General features: G+C 46.5%; 1 protein-coding gene across 1 annotated transcript in view; it reads right to left on the bottom strand.

Moving 5' to 3' along the window:
• The window catches only part of LOC138497794 (mucin-3B-like), a 261,045-nt gene that overhangs the window by 121,197 nt on the left and 119,498 nt on the right, over window positions 1-20,350 (bottom strand). The window contains exons 3-4 of the mRNA XM_069621499.1: window positions 14,020-14,151; window positions 265-402 (exon numbers count right to left, since the gene is read on the bottom strand). Coding sequence (XP_069477600.1) covers window positions 265-402; window positions 14,020-14,151 — 270 coding nt within the window. The remainder of the gene's footprint in view (window positions 1-264; window positions 403-14,019; window positions 14,152-20,350) is intronic.

Raw genomic sequence — 20,350 nt, 5'->3', positions numbered from 1 at the left:
GATGTTTTTACAAAGTGCTCCGGTCCCGTCCCACAGGACGGAGGACTGTCCCATAAGTATGGAGGAAAGGGGGCTATGGACTAGGAGTAAGGTGGTCACTACGGTGAGTAACCTGGTTAACCTTTCAGGTGTGGGCGAAGCTCAAAGGGTAACCTTTACATCCCCCAAATCTCATCACTCCCAGCATTCCCCTGAGTTCTTCCCTTAAGAATAGATGATGGAGCACCAATGGCATTTGGGGTGCTGTGCAGCCCAGGGTCCTACCTTTAGTGGTCGCTGTAGTGCTGGTAGCAGCCAAGGTTGTGGTAGTTGAGGTATGTTGAGTTGTGGTGGTATTCCCCTGTGGAAGTTGTTCAGCAGGCTTCTCAGTGACGGGATTGATAATCTCCTCGGTTATTGGCACTGCAAAAAACACAGTTGTATTACTGAGGAGATTTGGTTAAATATGCAATAAAAAGAGGCAGTTATGATTTGTCAGAGACATCCTGAGATAAGGTGAGCCAAGATGGCAGCCATGACTGAGAAAGCATTGCAAAGACTGATGGTTCATTGATATATCACATGCCCCAACCATCCAGCTGTGGCCCCTTCCAATAGGCCACAGAAATAGGGCATCATGGTTCGAAGGCATTCCATATAAATGCCACAGAAAAACCAATCTGCCTTTTAGGATCTATATGAAAATATCGAGAAAAAAAACTGTGAATCCAAAAATACTGATTTTCTTTTCTTTTACTATACTTCACTGCATGTGATCCCCCAGAGACCCATTAACCCCCACATTTATTATCAATTTAACTCATCCCCCCACATATATATGCAGTGAAATGGGGCTCAAAATAATTCCGAATTTTCGGATTCGCAATGTTGGTCTGCAATAATTTGCAGTAATACCATTGTTTAGCCATAATGGGTACGAAAACACAACTGCCTGGCCATGTCTGCCTGTCTTCCTGTGGTTGGCACTGGTGAAATAAAATGCACAGGAGGGTGAAGCAGAACATGACTTAAAGCGTCAACCCTTTCTGCTACATTTGGCTAAGGAGACCTTTGCACAGTGTGATGAATCCAATTGAGTCATCACGGATTCCTCGGCGGGAAACTCCTCCCATGTGGCCATGAGACGGCAGCCGATACCTGATCCTGATCCTGACCCTGGGGCGGCTATATGAGGGAGGATCACACGGGAGGAAACAACTACCTGGGAGATGTCATGACCTCATTGGATGAGACACTGCATCCGCCCCTTTCCATGAGGCGGAAGACCTTGCTTCCAAGAGATACGCGTTGCCCCTTAGCTATACTTCCTCCCCAAGACAAGGGAGGGAAGACATAAGGAGGACAAGACAAACAATCCCTACTAGGCCTTGTGTCATTCGGATTGTGCAAGAGCGACAAAGAGTGCAAGGGAGAGTAGAGGGGAAAGTGCAAGGGAGAGGTAGGGGGGAAGTGCAAACAGGGCAGCTTGGCTCTGAGTAAGTGCAGCCAATGCAGCACGACTCTAGTTAAGTGCAGGGGGGCTGTAGGAGTTACAGCTACAGTCCCCAAGTGTGCTGTATGCCAGGAGGCAGTGCAGGGAAGACTGGTCGTGGAGGAGCCTGGTAGCCAGTGAGACTCTGAGGGAAACCAAGCAACCAGTCAGCACAGCCGACAGGTAAGTTAGCAAGGGAGCGAGAATGAAAGCAGAGGAGAAAAGGAGGGTCTTGAGCTGCTTCCAGAACTTCAGGGGGTCCAACTCAAGTCTGAGATGGACAGGGAAGCTGTTCCAGATAGAGCCACCTGCAGAGGAGAGAGATCTACTCCCAACTCTCTGCCTAGAGAAGCATCTGACCCTCAGAGAGTGGGATGTAGCTGAGCGAAGGGCTCTAGAAGGAAGGTTTTTCAGAAGAGAGTGTTGGGTGTAGTGCAGGCCCCAGAAAGACTTGTGGACGATGCAGAGGGTCTTGCACTTGATCCTTTCTGCCACTGGGAGCCAGTGGAGAGGTTTTAGGGCTGTAGAGATACTGTCCCTGGGCTTGAGGCCAAGGATAACTCTTGCAGTCCTGTTTTCGATTAGTTGAAGGGGGCGAAGAGTAGAGGTAGACAGACTGAGAAAGAGGATGTTGCAGTAGTCCAGCCTGGAGAGTACAGGGGCTCTTGCGACAGTGAGCATCTGGGGGAAAGTGAGGAATGGTAGAATACCTCTGAGGAGGTGCAGCTGGAAGGAGAGAAGGAGAGGGTGGAGTCGAAGATGATGCCAAGGTATTTTGACTCACAGGAAGGTGAGAGTAGAGAGCCCAAGGAGGGCAGCCAGAGTCATAGAGGTAAAGCAGGAGCAGGGACCCAAATGAGAAGGATCTCCGTCTTACTGGGATTAAGGCCAAGACCATTGGAGGTGCGCCAATCCTGAATCGCGGATAGATAGTCATGAATGAGCGAGTGTGGAGAGGAGGCTGACGGGAGCCTGAAAGAGAGTGGGGTGTCATCTGCATAATACTGAAAGTTAGAGGAGAAGATTGAGATTACGTGGGCCAAGGGGGCCAGATAGACATTGAAGAGCCAGGGTGAGTGACAGAGCCCAGAGGGACACCACATATGGAGAGATAGATGGTGGAGACAAAGGACCCAAGTTGGATCTGGAAGGGACGTTCAAGGAGGAAGGAGGTCAGCCACGCCAGGGACTGATCCATGATGCCCAGGTTCCCACAGAGTCTGTTGATCTGGGTGGCATGATTGACAGTGTCAAAAGCAGAGGAAAGTGCAGGGAGGATGAGGACAGAGGGAGAGAGGGAATCAAGTTTAGAGAGCAGATCTTCAAAGGTGTTCAGGGGAGCAGTTTCCATGCCTCTGGCTGATCTGAACCAATACTGGTCATGGACGCAGTCAACATATTCAGTGTAGAAGGTAAGCTCAGAGATTGCCAGCATTTCAATGCGTTTTCCCAGTGAAGAAGTTATACAAATCGGGCGATAGTTTGCTGGACAAGTATGGTCAGCTTTTTTAGGAGGTTAAGACAGCCCTGCCAGGAGGCTGCTCTCATCTCAGAGGAAAGCACATTAATGTGATCTATCCACCCAACCCATGAGGTATTACAAATATCCCTGTATTGGATGCATTAGTGCACTGAACCACTGATCTGCCTGAAGACAGACACAAGACAAAAATCAGGAGAAGAACCAAAGGGAAGGAAACAGTATAGAAGGGCAAGTAAGGGGAGAAATGGTGAGAGCATTTGTCAAGTCATTGAGATAGGTGAGTGAGAACATGCAGAAGATGGGTGAGAATGAAATGAGGATAAAGGGAAAGCAATAAGAGCAAGGGAATTGAAATAATAAGTTAATAACAGTTAACAGGTGAAACATACATCATAGACAATCCAGTTGAACCTGGAGGAATCCTTTACAGACTTATGAAAAGCCTAGCAAAACACTGTATCAGCCATTGTACTCATGAAGGATGAGGCACTGTTGGACTTTGTAAGTGTGGCAAGTGCTCCAGTGATTGTGGTAGTCACTGCTGCTGTGATGGACCCTGCAGTGCCTTTAGTGGCAGCTGCTGCTGTGAAAGGTTTTGCTGTGCTTCTGGTGGTCTCTGTTGCTATGGAAGGTGCTGAAACGCCTGTGGTTGTTTTGAATGTTATAGGTGGATGTGCACTACTTGTGGTGATCTCTTCTCCTTTGGGTCGTGCTACACGGGTTATGGTAGCCTCTGACCGAGGTGCTGTATTGGTTGCGGTGGTCTCCACTGTTGTGGTATATGCTACAGTAATTGTGCTGATCTCTGCTTCAGTGATAGGCACTGACATGCTCGTGGAGACCATTGATCCTTGTGTAGATGTTGTACTGTTTGTGGTGGCAACTGTTTCTTTTGCAGATGCTGCTCCTGTGATTGATGCTGCAGATGCTGTTTTAGTCTCTGCCCCTATTATAGGCATTGCAGGTGCTGCAGTGGTTGTGGGGATTTCTGTACTGTTATAGGAGTTGTGGTGTTTGTGATGTTATCTGTGACTGCTGTAGATTGTGCAGTGCTCTTGGTGATCTCTGCCACTGTTGTAGTTGCTGCACTGCCTCTGGTGGTCTCAGTTCCAATTGTATGTGCTGCAGTTAATGCAGTGGATATGGAGGTCTCTGTTACTGTAGTTGGTGCCATTATTGGAGTTGCAGAATTTGCATAGCCTCCAGTAGCTGTTGTAGATTCAGCAGGGCTTGTGGCTATCGCTGCAACTGTTTTAGGTGCAGAGGAATTTGTAGTGATTTTCTGGAGTGTAGTAGATGCTGCAGTGCTTCTGGTGTTCTATGCATCAGATGTAGGTGGGGCAGTAGATGCAGTGGTCCTGGTTCCTGTTGTTGGTGTTGCAGTGGTGGTGGCAGGCTCTGTTACTGGTATATGTGGTGTAACGCTGGTGGCAGTCTGTGCATCTGGTGTATATAATGCAGTCCTTTTGGTTGTCACTGCAGCAATTGTAGGTGCTTCTTTGTTTTTGGTGGTCTCTGGACCAGTTGTGAGTGGTGTAGTAGATGCAGTGGTCCATCTTCTTGTAGGTGCTCTTGCAGTGGTTGTGGTAATCTCTGTTATCGTTATAGTGATTGCAGCGCTTCTGAAGGTCACTGTGAATGTGGTAGACTGTGAAGGGCTCTTGATGGCCTCTGAAGATGTTGTGATTGATGCAGTGGTGCTGGTGGTCTCAGTTGCAGTTGTATGTGCTGCAGTGGATTCAGAGATCTCCTTTCCTGTAGGTGATGCTGAAGTGGCTGTGATGGTCCCAGCTCCTGTCATTGAAGCTGCAGATTTTGGGAAGTTCCTTGTGGCTGTTGTAGATGCAGCAGTGCTTTTGGTTGTCACTGCAACTGTTGCTGATGCACAGGGAGCTGCAGTGCTTCTGCTGGTCTCTGGCCCCTGTGTGGGTACTGTGGTGAAGTCAGTGGTCCCCATTCATGTAGTTGGTGCTTCCATGGTTGTGGTGGACTATGTTACAGTTATAGGAGTTATAGTACTTTGATGGTATCTGTCACTGTTGTAGATTGGGCAGTTCTATTGATGACCTCTGCAGCTGTTGGATTTGCTGCATTGCTTCTGGTGGTGTCAGTTCCAATTGTAGGTGCTGCAGTTGATGCAGTGGATACAGAGGACTCTGTTACTGTAGTTGCTTCTGAAGTGGCTATGGTGGTCTCAGCTCCCGTTATTGGAGTTGCAGAATTTGCAGAGCCTCCAGTAGCTGTTGTAGATGCAGATGTGCTGTTGGTTGTCTCTGCAACTGTTTTAGATGCAGAGGAATGTTTGCTGGTCTCTGGTGTTGTTGAAGTTGCTGCAGTTTTTATACTGGTCTCTGAGGCAGTTGTAGGTGGTGCAATAGATGCAGTGGTCCTGGGTTCTGTTGTAGGTTTTGCAGTGATGGGGATGGTCTTTGCCACTGTTATATGTGGTGCAGCACTTGTGGAGGTAGCTTCAGCTGTTGTAGATAATGACATCACATTGGTTGCCACTGCAGCTGTTGTCGATTCAGCAGTGCTTATGGTTGTCTCTGCAGCTGTTTTCAATGCAAAGGGACCTTTAGTGGTCTCTGGGGTTGTAGTAGATGCTGCAGTGGTCTCTGTGCCATTTGTAGGTGGAGAAGTAGATGCAGTGGTCCTGGTGCCTATTGTTGCTTTTGCAGCGGTTGTGGTGATCTCTGTTACTAGTGTATGTGGTGCAGCACTTGTAGAGGTCTCCCGAGCTTGAGTAGACAATGCCGTCCTGTTGGTTGTCTTTGCAGCTGTTGCAGGTGCTGCTGTGATTTTGGTTGTCCCTGCAACTGTTGTTGATACAGAGGATTCTGTAGTGGTCGCTGGAACTGTTGTAGATGATGCAGTGCTTATGCTGGGGTCTGGCTCCCTTGTGGACACAGCGGTAGATGCAGCGGTCCCCATTCCTGTTGTTGGTGCTGCTGTGGTTGTGGTCACCTCTGTTACTGTTATAGCAATTGCCGTGCTCTGTGACTGTCATAGATTGTGCAGTGATCTTTGTGATCTCTGCTTCTGTTGTAGTTGCTGCACTACTTCCAGTGGTCTCAGTTCCAATTGTTTGTGCTGCAGTTGATGCAGTGGATTCCGAGGTATCTGTTACTGTAGTTGGTGCTGAAGTGGCCATGTGGTCTCAGCTCCCGTTATTGAAGTTGCACAATTTGCAGAGCCTCTAGTAGCTGTTTAGATGCAGAAATGCGTTTGGTTGTCTCTGAAACTGTTTCTAATGCATAGGGAGCTGTAATGGTCTCTGGTGCTGGTGCGGATGCTGCTATACTTCTCATGGTCTCTAGGTCAGTTGTAGGTGGTGCAGTCGACTCAGTGATCCTGGATCCTATTGTTGGTGTTACTGTGATTGTAGTGGTCTCTCCTACTGTCATATGTGGTGCAGCACGTGTGGAAGTCTCTGCAGCTGTTGCAGATAATGCAATCCTTTTGGTTGCCCCTGCAGCAGTTGTAGGTGCTACATTGCCTGTGGAGAGCTCTGCATCAATTGATTTTGTATTGTTTGTGGTGTTTCCGTTCCTGCTGTAGGTAAAGCAGAGAATGTAGTATTCTATGAGCCTGCAGTTGGCGGTGCCATAGTTATGGTGGTGTGTGCCCCTCTTTTAGGATTGGCCATGCTTGTGGAGGTTTCTGTGACTGTTGAAGATTTTCCTGTAGTGCTTCTGGTGGTCTCTGTCTCATTTGTGGGTACTGCGGTGGATGCAGTGGTCCCTGTTCCTGTAATTGGTGCTGCAGCGGTTGTGGTCATCCATGTTACTTCTATGGGTTTTGTGGTGCTTTTGAAGGTCTCTGTGTTGCTTCTGGAAGTCTCTGTTCCAGTTGTATGTGCTGCAGTGTATGCAGTGGACACATATAGGTCTCTGTTACAGTAGCTGGTGCTACTGTGGTCGTGGTGGGATCTGTTATAGGTGTTGCAGTGGTTTTGAAGCTCTCAGCCGGTGTTGTAGATGATCCAGATCTCATGGTTGTCCCTGTAGCTGTGGTAAGTACTGCATTGCTTTTTATTGCCAACAATCCGGTTGTAGTGGATGTAGTATTCTCTTTTGTTGTCATTGGTTCTGTAGTCGGCTCTGTTGCTGTTCTGTAGTTGCTGCCGTTGTCATGAACCATCGGACGCATCCCTTCTGGCCTTCCTGGTCCCTGACACATAGGGGCTTGCACTCAGCAGCACTCCCAACATGGCCGTCAAACACGGAACGCTGTTTACCAGATTCCGTGTCGGACACATCACATTCTATAAAGCAAACACGCCCCGCGGCCCTGCGTGTCTCAACGCTACTGCTTGCAGTGGCTAGACATGTGCTGCCGTAGTTCGCTCTTGCTAACTCTTTGATTCCTGGTTCCTGGGCCCCCTATTACTTCCTCCTCATTCATTCCTTACCTTTTTGTCCTCACTTGCATCCCAGATCTCCGTGTACTCACTTCCCGAGTACACGCTTTAATGTTTCCAGGACTTCCCGGACATTTTGAACGATCCAGGAATCGGGACGCTGAACGCATGCTGCAACCCGAGGACATACGCACAGGGTTATACAAGACCCGCACTGTGCGCAAGAAGACTCCATCGAAGAACTCTAATAAACAACACAGACAGGTGAGAAGGGGGGAAACCTGTGACAGCCGTTGCACTTGTAGTGGTCTCTGCTGCTTTTATTGATGTTGCTATGTTTCTGGTGCTTTATGGTCCAGTTGTAGGTGATGCAATAGATGAGTGGTCTCTGTTCCTGTAGTTGGAGATTCAGCAGTTGTTGTGGTCTCTGCTACTGCTGTAGGTTTTGCAGCTAATGTAGAGACCTCTGCAGCTCTTGCAGACACTGCTGTTATTATGGTTTCCTCGACAGCTGTTGTATGTGCTACAGTGCTTTTTGTGGTCTCTGATTCAGTTGTAGTTTTTGTAGCGGATCCAGCAGCGGCTTTGGTAGTCTTTGTTCCTGTAGTTAGTCCCTGGTTGGTTGGGTAGTCTCTACTTCTGTAATATCTACTGTAGTGCTTGTGGGTTGTGCATTCCTTACCGTTGCCCCTGCAGCTGTTGTGGGCACTTAAGTGGTTTTGGTAGTTAATGCCCTAGTTGTAGGCTCTGCAGTGGACTCTGGTGCTGTAGTTCACACTGAAGTGGCTGTGGTGGTCTCGGCTCCTGTAACTGGAGTTGCAGAATTTGAGGGTACCCCTGTAGCTGTTGTAAATGCAGCACTGCTTGTCTCTCCTGCTGTATGAGATGCAGTGGGACCTGTAGACTGTCCCGTGGTCTCTGGGCCCGTTATAGGTGCTACAATGCTGGTGGTAATCATTGCTGCTGCAGTTGTTATGGCATTGCTTGTTCTGGTCCCTATTCCTGTTATTGCAGTAGTTATGATGATCACTGCTCTTTGCAGCTGTTTTAGATGGTACTGTGCTTGTGCTGCTGTCCACCGCTATTGAACACACTGCAGTAGGTGCCACCGTGCTTCATGTCATCTTTACTGCTGTGCTTGTGGCGATCGCGGTTTTTGGAGGATGAGAGAGTGCCAGTGAACTGCGTTTACATGTGTGCACTATTTTAAGATGGAATTAAGGGAGGGCAATAACTGAGAGTGCATATGTCAGGCCTCCCCCTAGAATAGCTGTAAGAGAAAAGTGGAGCTGGACGTTTGCACCCTTACTGTTCCCGATAGTTCTTGATTGGGCAGGGATGATAATCTATGCTATGGCACAGATTAATTTACACCATGGGTGCATATCTTTTTTGACCCCGCAGATGGGGCAAATGATGCAGAAAAAACACACTCACAAAGTGAATCACTATCACAAAGATCTCCACGCGTCGCTGGTGTATGTTCATTTTCGGGAGCATTAAACAGGTGTCCTTTTATGCTTTCATTGTTCTACACGGACTCTACGGACGTGGACACTGTCACAATCTCTGTCACTACTTCTCATTCCCTTTCTTACCTGTACACAGCTTTCGTGTGCATGTATTGTATTCTTTATTTGCCCATCTCTGCTGCCCTTTTCTATTCCCTCACAGACCAAAACCTACATGCCTCTGATGGGGGCACGATACGCCACTCTCTGGACCAGCCACAGCACTGTTAGACCACTATGGTGGTGATTGGGTCATTATAAAAACGCTTAACATAACTTCACCCAGAAGGGTTTGCATCAGGGGTGCGCCATCTTAACGACAGGCGAACTATTGCATTAGTGGGACGGAGGCATGTCTAGCATTCCTGAAGGCAAGTCTTGGCTCTTTTACTGTGCCTTCCCCCTCTTCTACTAAACTACAAAGCATTGGTCTTGCTGCCACGACAAGTTGCCCAGGGGTGTCTTGGTTGTTTGTTGCTCTCACTTGTCTTCATTTGCTTCTTGGGTTTGTTATTAGGGCAGTTTTAGGGGATGCACTCTGCTGCTTTGATTGGCTGCTTGCACACTTACTCCAGGCATTCCGGGCTGGGATGTGAGCTTACTGCAGAGAATTCCAAAGAAAAGGTTCTTCTATGCCCTGCTGTGTATGGAGACTAAGGTGAGAGAATATGGCTTGGCGTGTGGAGTGCCCATTGGGAAGCTAATTTAGTGGCTTAGCTCTGTCCCCACGTAGACATTCCGTGTCCACTTCTTTAGTGGATCGTTTGTTTGCTGAGAGCATCAGCCACTATGACCCTAAGTTCCGCCATGTTTACTTGATCCTACATTGCCAGCTTTGGGGCCCAGTCTCCCTGCTACTCGCCATTGATTTGGCGTATTGGCTAGTATGAGATCCAAGTGCGGCTGCGAGGGCCAGACATGTTATGATGGTCCCTCTACACTAATGCTTGCAGTGCACACACCATAGGTATATTGGTTTGGAACTTCATGGTGGCCATTTAAAAATTAGAAACCTCAGCAACCCACCAGACCTTCCAGTGACTGAGTATGTAGCAAGCAGGCACTAGATATAGAGTCTCTAACTAGTGGCTTCGTGATTCCACTGCACATGCCTAGCTACCCCCTGTCCCATATCCCACTGAGGGCAGCTATTGCAAAGTGCATGAATGTACTCCAGAACAGTGGGCTTGTAAGGATAAAACATCCACTCCAGACACTCACCTCTCCTATCACTATGCTCACTCTATATTCTACACAAACACACAATAGAGTGCAGTTACACCCCGATTAATTTCGGCTTAGCTGCTCACATAGGAACAATACTCCATGAACACCTCAACATCCTGATCAAACGCAGCTACACCTCACGAAGAAAATCGGCCTAGCTGCACACGTAAGCGTCCTACACAGGCCTAATGCCGCCAGAATCCAGTCTTGGACACCAACCACCAGAATGCACACATACAACTGATCTCTCAATACCACCACAACTAATGTTACGATGCAGCTACCATCGGGTATGCGCATCAGCAGCTCACATATTGAGTGCACCCAAGCACCAAATAACACCCTACTCTCTCGACTTTCTTTGACAGCGGTCCCCGAGGTCATTCAACCCACAAGCGCTTTGAGGTCATACCAATGATATTTAGAGCACTATATAAATGCCAAATGCCATAACATAACATGCATGGACAGTGACCATAGCCTCCTCCACGGCTTGCGAGGGCAAAGACTATGCCCACCATGGAAAATGGCAATTCAAGTGATTCCCAAATCGCACTGAAGCTCTGAACTGAGCCTCATTTGTCACCCACCCTACACTCAGTCCAGACTAACTGCAGTTCAGAATAACCGCAAGCCGCACACCCTCCTGTAGACTTCAGTAGGACTTTACCACTCAAAAACTAGAATATCAGCTTGGAATCTAAGAAGATTGAGGGGTGTGTAGAAGAAGAGCCTCAATGCAGAGCAGGAGGCGTGAAAGCAGCTCGCCCTGCTTTTAGGATACTGATGTGTTGCTGTTTCTCCTGGTGAAAGGGCACAATTCTCACCGACCTCCGCTTGATGCCATATTTAAAATGCTCCCCTTTATGGCCTTAACTTCTCAAAAGAGATGATGTGCACCCAGCTCGTGGTACCTAGTTTGAATAACTCGCTCTCCGGGCATTGTTCTCATCCTGCTAGCATTATGAGCAGCGCCACAAACATGTGGGTTAAGTGTTCTGGCTTCCCCTTTTTCAGGTTATTCCGCAACTATCGTCTACAAACAAACTGAGACACTGGTGCTACTTCCACCAATACCTACGCGGCTTCTTACACAAATCACTTCTACAAACCACATTTCCAGTAAACAGCACACGCATTGGCTACTCGCTGCAACAAAATAAACCTTATTGGCTGGAGTACTCGGGCACATGATATCAATGCCAATGTCTGCTATGCATGTATGGTACTCAGGCACATGATGGAACTGCCTGGCATGTGGTGAGGTGGGCTATCCGGCTGAATAAGAACAATGCATGGTTGGGGATATGGCAACCTGGCCATGATATGACACTACCGTGCTCATGATGGCAATTGCTGCCATGTGAGGAAGTACCCGGACCCGCCCCTCCTTCTCCCTCACCTGCTGGCACCTTTCTCTGTAGAGAGCTTTGACAAGACACTGTTCATGAACATGTGCGGCTACGCGAGCAGGTCCAATGTCGGGTGCCTTACATTAGTACATAGTTACATGGCATATACATACACCACGCGTACTATAGAGGCCTTGGGGCAGGACCGCGAAGACAGGCCATGATTCAAATGACTGCAGTACGCCAGCCCCACAGCACCTGCTTTCCCGTGCCTCCGCTTGGGACAGCGGTGCCTTCTCCTGTGACCCTATCATTCTCCGCTTGCTGCCCCTTCTTTGCCCCTGGCTGAAATGCTGCTCTGGCTTTCTTCAGCTCGCACCGCCCCTCACGCGCTCCATCTGTTTTCTTACTCTACTTCCGTACCACTCTGCACCCCTCTCTCTCTGCACAGGGCTGTGGCAGTGCCCCTGTTCTCCTACTCCTACTTCGCCCTCCGCTAGGCCCTGCCCCCCTCCTGCTGTACTCTCGGCCCCCACTCGATGCTAGCCCTCTCCTTCACGTGTCCGTCCCCCTTTTGCCTACTGTATGTGAGCGCCTGGCTGAAAGGGATGTGAAATAAACAACAGCCCATTGCCTTTGGAAGTGTTTTTTTCTGAAAAGATTAGAAAGCAAAACTGCACTTTTTAATGTGTGCAATCCTGGCAGCGTTGATCGCCGAGGAAGGTGAGTGACAGCTTCGATGGTAGCGGCCACCAGCCCTCGCCCTGGATGGCAAGCACTCGGGGCTGTTACTGCAAAGCCCACCCCTTTTTTTTAGCACCTGGAGCGCGTGGAATCTGTTCTCCCTGTCTTCACGGTTTGCATTGCTAATTGCTGCATGCACAGGGTTTATGAGCGCCCGCCCTGCACCCACAGAGAAAGAATGCATGTGTGGTCAGACATGCTAGAACTTACTAAACTGGGGCCATGCATCTTGGTATCGGCCCTAAAGCTTGAGCTTTTGTGTATGCCCTTCCATCCTAACCTAGCATCTCAGAAGACACGATTATATACGTTTTTGAGGCAGTTTTCAGGATGTTGTAATCAAAAGACTTGAGGTCACAGATAAGCACAATTTTAAGGTGTACTGAAAACCTTTCTGGACGGCATCCGGAATTGTTGGAGCCTGAGGAAGCCAAAAAAGCAATAGCCAGAATGTCGAAACATGTTGGTGATGTGCCTTTTGGAACACCAGAAGATCTAAAATGTACAGTTGTTACACAAGTTATGTATGAACAATTATAAAACCATAGACACGCCTATTGTGCTGTCACAAGAAAACTCCACTTAGAAAATGACCATATTTTGATATTTGACTTGACTATATTATCTGTTTTACCTTATCTCTATGTATGAAAATAGTTTGCAATGTGTCAGTGCTTGCCATGAATGATATACGAATGTTGAGTGGATGAGCTGTGTTCTATCTTAGGCACGAGGGAGGTTTATTTTCTATCAATTTTTTTAAATAAATACTGTGGTTGGATACGCAGAGCTCTTGATATATGATTTATAATAGTTAATATATAATTTAGATTCTGTCTTCTGTGGAAAAACTATACTTGTTGTGAAACTGATGGGCCGCAAGCCAGAAATGTAGAAACGTGTTTTAATTCTATTTCCAGCACCTGTCTGCTTTGTTGGAAAACACAGTTATACCATGGTCAAACTTCGAGCCAAAAATCTCAAGGTAGAAATATTGTCAATGGTAGCAACATTTCCATGTCTACTTCCATTGAAGGCAGGCCTCATGCTAGAAATTTCAAGCACAGGTGGCTTAACATCATGTCGTTTATCCTGTGCAAGCACCCACATAGCAATGAACACCATGTCGTTTATCCTGTGCAAGCACCCACATAGCAATGAACACCATGTCGTTTATCCTGTGCAAGCACCCACATAGCAATGAACACCATGTCGTTTATCCTGTGCAAGCACCCACATAGCAATACCCACATAGCAATGAACACCATGTCGTTTATCCTGTGCAAGCACCCACATAGCAATGAACACCATGTCGTTTATCCTGTGCAAGCACCCACATAGCAATGAACATCATGTCGTTTATCCTGTCCAAGCACCCACATAGCAATGGGGTATGTTAGTGCCCTGCGGTGAAGGGCAATATGCCCCAAATCATCCCAAAAATCAGGCGATTCAAATGACATACCCCCAGGCCTGATCTTTAGCACCATTGGCAAGAAGTGACTTTTGTGTGAACTTTCATCCACCTGTGGTTCATCTCTTTGGGTAGTTCTGATCGATCACACCATGGGCCCTCGGCTGAGATCAAAGACCTACTGCCATTCTTGCCCAGGGATGCTTGCGGAGGATATCATTCCATATAGCATACCACAACCTGAATCATCTTCAGAAAGCAGTAGGAGGCACCGACATCACCAAAGTGGCGTGAACAATGGCACAGAATCACAAAAACACATTCATGATTGTCCAACCACATAATCACCCTGAAGACTTAGGGCAACACACCCAAAGTGACCAATTTTTAGGCATCTTCTGTGAAGAATGGCATATGGTAGCACCTAGTGTGACGTTACCGTCTGTGGCGGTCTTACCTTTGGTGGTGAGTATGGTACTAGTTGCTGCTGAGGTTGTTGTGGTCTGTGGTGCTGTGGTGGTGTTCCCGCCAGGCTGTTGCTCCGCTGGCTTCTGAGTGTTTGGATGAATAATCTCTTCCGTTACTGGCACTGCATTAAAGAGATTTCTATTGGTGAGGACATTGTCTGGTCACGTGATAACAAGAGCTACCATTTCCCAGAGACACCCAGAAACTAATTGATGCCAGAAATGGCAGCCATGCATATACAAGGACCTGTGAAATCTGAGGGGATAATGATGTAGTCTGTGCCCTAAATACAGCTGAGACCCCATTATACAGGAACATTCTTACTGCTGAGTTTAGGACAACTTTCCACAATATAGGACACAGACAGAAATTAAAAATATACTCTGTCTACAGCTAGTTGCATGAACAATTCTAGTGAAGCTTAAACTTCCACTTCTATGTCTACAAGGCATGTGCGCGTGTACCATAGGCATGTACCATAGCAGGGTCATGTGAACTCCATAACTCCTAAGCAGGTGCAGATTCTGCAGAAATAACAATGATTTATCCCTTAATTCTATGATTTCCTAAGAGGTAATGGCTTCATTTTACACGGCATAACTTCTCTGTGGAGCATGCAGTGTAAGCAAACCGACATCCCACGCTGCTTAGCATCGTTTAGGCCCAGAGATCTGGCACCTTCTGACATTCGATCCTCCTAATTCACCCTTATTTATCAGGGGTGCCATCCTCCTAAGACCCCGGGAGCTCATGTTCTTCAATTGAGTAATTTGGCAGCGAGGCGCCGTTACGTGTTGACATACATGTAGGTAGGGGGACAACGGCAAAACGGCGGAGTGCAAAAGTGCAGCGCAAAATGCAGTGTAGACACGTGTACGCCACCTTTTGCCCTGCACTTTTGCACTCCGCCTTGCAAAGTGAGTAATGGCAAGAGTCGTTCACAATTATAATGAAACCCTGCCCTACATACTCGCACGTCGGGCAGGGTTTAGTTGTAATTGTACATGCTGCCTGCCATGCTAGCAGGCAGCATGTATAATGGATCCTTGTGGAGTCCGCCTGCTTTATGCTGCTGCATACAACTGGCGGACCACATAGGGATCTCCATCATTTGCGTGGTCATGAAAATGGACGTGGGGACCTCCCATTAATATATATATATATATATATATATATATATATATATATATATATATATATATATATATATATATATTTTTTTTTTAAGGGTAAATCGAAGTCATTTTGTAAATTACCATGTTGTAATTTACTTCGGCAAAAGAACAGAACCATCTCCTCATATCCATGAAAAAACCAGTGCAGCATTCACAACCGGATGTGTACATGTTTTAAATCCTGCATTCCTGCTCTGGATTTGATTGCACAAACCCTGGTGATGGAGGGGCATTGTCACACAAAAATGACACCCTGGTCAACAAATAGGATGAGCTTTTAAAAAAAGTACATGGATATAAGGGTCATTTCAGACCCTACCTGACATCAAAAATGGATCATCTAAAAATAGACCAGAGGACATGCTATTTTTAGATGCTGCATATTAAGGAATGCTCAGGTCACTGTATTCTCTCTAAGGTGCACATTTCCAGAGGGGTGAGCTGGCCGGGCCCCCTTGTATATATTAGTGTTGGTGCGCTCACACAACAATATTTTATAGACTCCTAGCACCCACATGGGTGCTTTTAGCGCATTTAACCGTGATGAGCCCTTCATGGGCATGTCATAGTGTGATGTGAAACAAAATAAAACATTTCTATTGCTGTTTGAGGGATAGAAACGCAAGCGTGACAGTTGTGGTTTAAACCGCGCTCATCCCACCGAAAGAAAAATGCATGACAGTGTCAGAAATGACCCTGTTATGAGTTGCGCGTGCCCCTGCGCCTCATTTCTACGCATTTAAAATTGCATCCTTTTTGTGAATTCAGATGTGCTTTTAATAGCACAGAAATAACCCTCATTTGCTCAAATGAACAGAGAGGTGAAAAGGGATATCTGAATGTGCGCAGATGCCCTTTGTGGATAGGGCTGCTTTTTCTTTTGCAGCAAGTGAATTGCGTTAAAAAAGGTTTTGAGATTCTGGCCCCATGTTTTAAATTAGGGTGTTGTGTGCATTGGGCGACCGGCACAGAGTCACATATCTCAAATAAGCACATCCTCTGTACCTTTTTGAGTTGAGCCATTCTTTAAAATTGTCACCTTAATGCCATCCTCATTTAAAGCTCAATAGTGTGAGCGATTAACAGCCTTAATGACCTCTCCCAAGGGCACAAAGACAACAGAAGAAAGTGAAGGGTAGTAGCCGAGAGTGAAACGGGTAAATGAGACCATGTAGGAACAGATTCAAATGCAGAGACAAAAGGGTGGAGGATCTTTGGGAAATGTGGAATGGCTGGAATTAAAAATGGCACTATTCGAAGGATCCGACACATGGTGCATATGTATAGTGGGATTGCTAGCAGCACAGCCTGGCATTCAGCACAGTACCTGCTACTTTATTCATGGTAGCAGCTCTGCTAGTCGTGGCATGTGTGGTTGTTGAGGTCTCTGCTTTTCTGGTCAGAGTTATGATACTTGCTGTGGTCTCTGCTCCTCTGTTGGCCTCTGCATTAGTTGAGGAGATGTCTAGAGCTGTGGGAGTTGTGCTGCTTGTGCTGATCGCCAGACCTGTTGTAGACTCTGCTTTGCCTGTGGTGCCCAGTGTACTTGCTGCTCTGGGTGTTGCCACCAGATTTCACCAACATTAGCAAAAATGTCCTCACCTGTTGATGCTGACAATGAATGAGCCATGGGTTGTATACAAAAAACCAATTGAACAATCTCTTCCATTTCTTTGCTTATGTTGATCTTGTAGAAATGGCTTTTGCTGGAGCCGTCAAATGCAAACAATCACGACCCATGTTCCGATGGCCAAACTATTAGACATCGGGAGCCACACTGTCAAACTGATAGAAATGCTGACATTTTGAGTTGTGATGCTATGATGACTAGATAACAGATGGGGGCGACGAGGCAACTGACAGTCAGGCTACAGAGACTGTATCCTGTGGTTTCAACAATGGAAATTACTCTGAAGTGATTTACTTCCAAGTGATTCCTTGGAATTACTTCAAAATATATATATATATATATGTAGTTGTGAGTTAAATGGTAAAAAGAGGGCGAGGAGGGATTTGGGATAGGGATAGTGGTGAATGGGAAGGGATCCATGGGGTGGGGGGCTAAAAAACATTGAAATAAAATGTTGAATTAATCACTTTGAAGTAAATTGATTTGATATATGATATGCCATTTATAAAGCGCCTTTACTCAAGTGTTCCTAGGTGCGACAAGATAAGGAGGGGGAAACAGGAGGAGGACAAAACAACGATCTTACTAGGCCTTGTATCATTTAGATCGTGCAAGTGCGCGGAAGAGGGAGGGGAGAGGTGCTAGTGGGACGGAGAAGTGCAGGTAACTCAATAAGTGCTGCCAGAGGGTGGCTCATAAGTGCAGTGAGAAGGGACTGTAGGGTTGCTGATACAAACCATTAAGTGCTGGAGGGGCCTAGAGGTAGTGCAAGGACAACTGGGCATGCAGGAGCTTGGGCCTGAGTTCAGTGAGTTGTCAGGAGAACAGTGCGCGGAGCACTCAGGGACATCAGCAGGAGAGGAAGAGAGAAAGCAGAAGCCAATAGGAAGGTCTTGAGTTGCTTCTGGAACCGGAGGTGGTTCTGCTCAAGTTTGAGACAGAGGTAGGCCCCAGCCGAGGAAAGAGATCTGCCCCTCACTCTCTCCTTGGAGAAGCGTCTGACCCTCAGAGAGTTGGAGGTGGATGAGTGGAGAGATCGAGATGGAAGATATTTAGGGTGAGAAAGCTGGATGCAGTGTGGTCCCAGGCCCCAGAAAGCCTTGTGGACAATACAAAGTGTCTTGAACTTGATCCTTGCAGCCACGGGGAGCCAGTGAAGAGATTTCAGAGCTGGAGAGATACGATCCCTGGACTTGAGGCCAAAGACAAATCTCACAGTTCTGTTCTGGATAAGTTGTAAAGGTCGTAGGGTAGAGACAGGTAGATTTAGAAAGAGGCTGTTGCAATAGTCCTGCCTAGAGAGGAACAGGGCTCTGGAGACAGTGAGTTTCTGGGGGAAAGTGAGAACATGCAGAATACCTCTGAGGAGGCGTAGCTTAAAGTGTGACTTCTTAGAGACATCAGAGATATGAGGCTAGAAGGAGAGGGTGGAGTCAAAGATGACACCAAGGATCTTAGCCTCATAGGAAGGAGCAGGAAGAGCGCAGACATTACCTCAAAGTCATTTTTTTCATCAAATTGACATGGCTCCACAGAGACAGCCGTAGAAGATCTGTGTACCATGGCTTTGTCACCAATGCTAGCACTGCCAGAAGAACCTTGCTTTTAGAAAAAGGCCTGACCACTTCATCATAAGAGTTTACTCTGGATACTGAGAATCTTAGAACTTGAAGGGAACGTACTATTCTTTTTTGTTTTCTGCATTGACTAACAAATCTCCTTCTGCATGACACCATTGTTGAAATACCCACTGTGCTGGGAAGGATCCAGGTCCCATTCATGGCATACTTTGAAATCCCTGATTAAAGAACATGCCTAATGGGGTTGACAGGCGACTTACAGCTGCACCTGTTTGGCAAAAATGTACATAGAGCAGGTGATTATTTTGATAGCTGCAGCAATCTTATCCTTGCTTGTTTGCGAATTTAAGTATTGTTGTTGTAGTATCCATTTGGATCCTTACTGCTCTGTCCATCACCAATGGGGAAAAAAGCTTGGGAAGCTCAAGTCCACTAGAATGCAATTAACATAAGTCCCTAGACTGGTCTTTTTAAAGATCCTAGCTGATTCCAGTTTTTAATTTTATACCTATCACAGAGGAAGAAGTGGAAGTTATTATTAAACAACTTAAGCCTACCAAATGTAAGGATGACATCCACACTGCTATGCTGATTAAAACATGCTCTCCTACTCTCATCACGTCAATTTGCAAATTTATTAATGGATCTGTAACATCTGGCACTGTCCCTCAAGATCTCATTAAAGTTTTGGTAATGCCCATCGTAAAAAAACCAGGCCTCTAAGTTGATCTGCCCAATAATTATAGGCCTATCACTAATACTGCTGATTTACTCAAGATTCTTGATCGTTTGGCCTACATACAGATATCAGATAATTTAAAAACATATCCCATTTTAAATGATCACCAGTCTGATTTCCGGGTCGGCTTTGGTACGGGGACCGCCCTCCTTGAACTTAAATCAAAATGACTGGCCCGTATGGATCGAAATGAGGCATCTCTACTTATGTTGCTTGATCTCTCCGAATCATTCAACCTGGTGGACCACTCGATTATGTCCACCAGGTTACACGAGGTCGCACATTTTTCTCCTCTTGCAGTTAAATGGGTCCTTAATAATCGTGACAGCAAGGTGTTCTCTGGCACGGGTGAGTCTGAATCTATTACGATCTCCTGTGGGGTGCCACAGGGGGCGTGTACTTCTTCCTTCTTCTACAACATTTTTACAGCTCCTTTATTTGCTAAGTTAGACCATGAGAATGTAATATTTACCAACTATGCGGATGACACTCAATGTGTCATCCTGCTATCTAGTTCACATGGTCTGGACGAACTGGCCATCAAAAAAGTTTTTACCATAATCGAAACCTGGATGGTCCATACAAGTTGGCCCTAAACAAATCTAAAACTGAGCTCCTAGTTATTGGATCCTCTCACATACTGAATAAACTTGGTCCATGCTATGATAGCTTTCAACTGGGAAAACAAACTATCCTCCCACTTAAAAAAGTCAAAACACTTGGCGTAACTTTTGATCAGCGACTGTCTATGAAACAACATGTCGGGCATGTCTGGTCTCGTCTTGTGCCTATTATATAAAACTATTAGCTCATCTAAGAACCTTCATATCACAAGAAAATGCAGAGACTATTGCTAGAACAATAATAGGGTAGAAAATTGACTATTGCTCAAGTCTCCTAATAGGCCTGGACAAAACTGATCGGAATAAACTCCAAGTGTGCCAAAATGGCACAGTCAGAGTTGTTATGAAATTCAAGCATAGAGACGTGCTCTCCATTGGCTTCCCTTAGAGTCTAGAATTTTGTTTAGGACCCTAACCATAATCCAAAAATGTAGACAGGACAATATGCCAGATTATCTACAATAGCTTCTCTCGGTGAGAACAAATAAAAGAGCTTTAAGATCTAGAAATCAAGACCTCTTATTTGTTCCAGAATGCCGAACAATGAAGATGGCCAACTCAGCCTTTTCTGCT

The sequence above is a fragment of the Ambystoma mexicanum genome, chromosome 1p, assembly GCF_040938575.1.
Source record: "Ambystoma mexicanum isolate Mex_15411 chromosome 1p, UKY_AmexF1_1, whole genome shotgun sequence".
Lineage (NCBI taxonomy): Eukaryota > Metazoa > Chordata > Amphibia > Caudata > Ambystomatidae > Ambystoma > Ambystoma mexicanum.
This window is presented reverse-complemented; position numbering and strand designations above follow the sequence as displayed.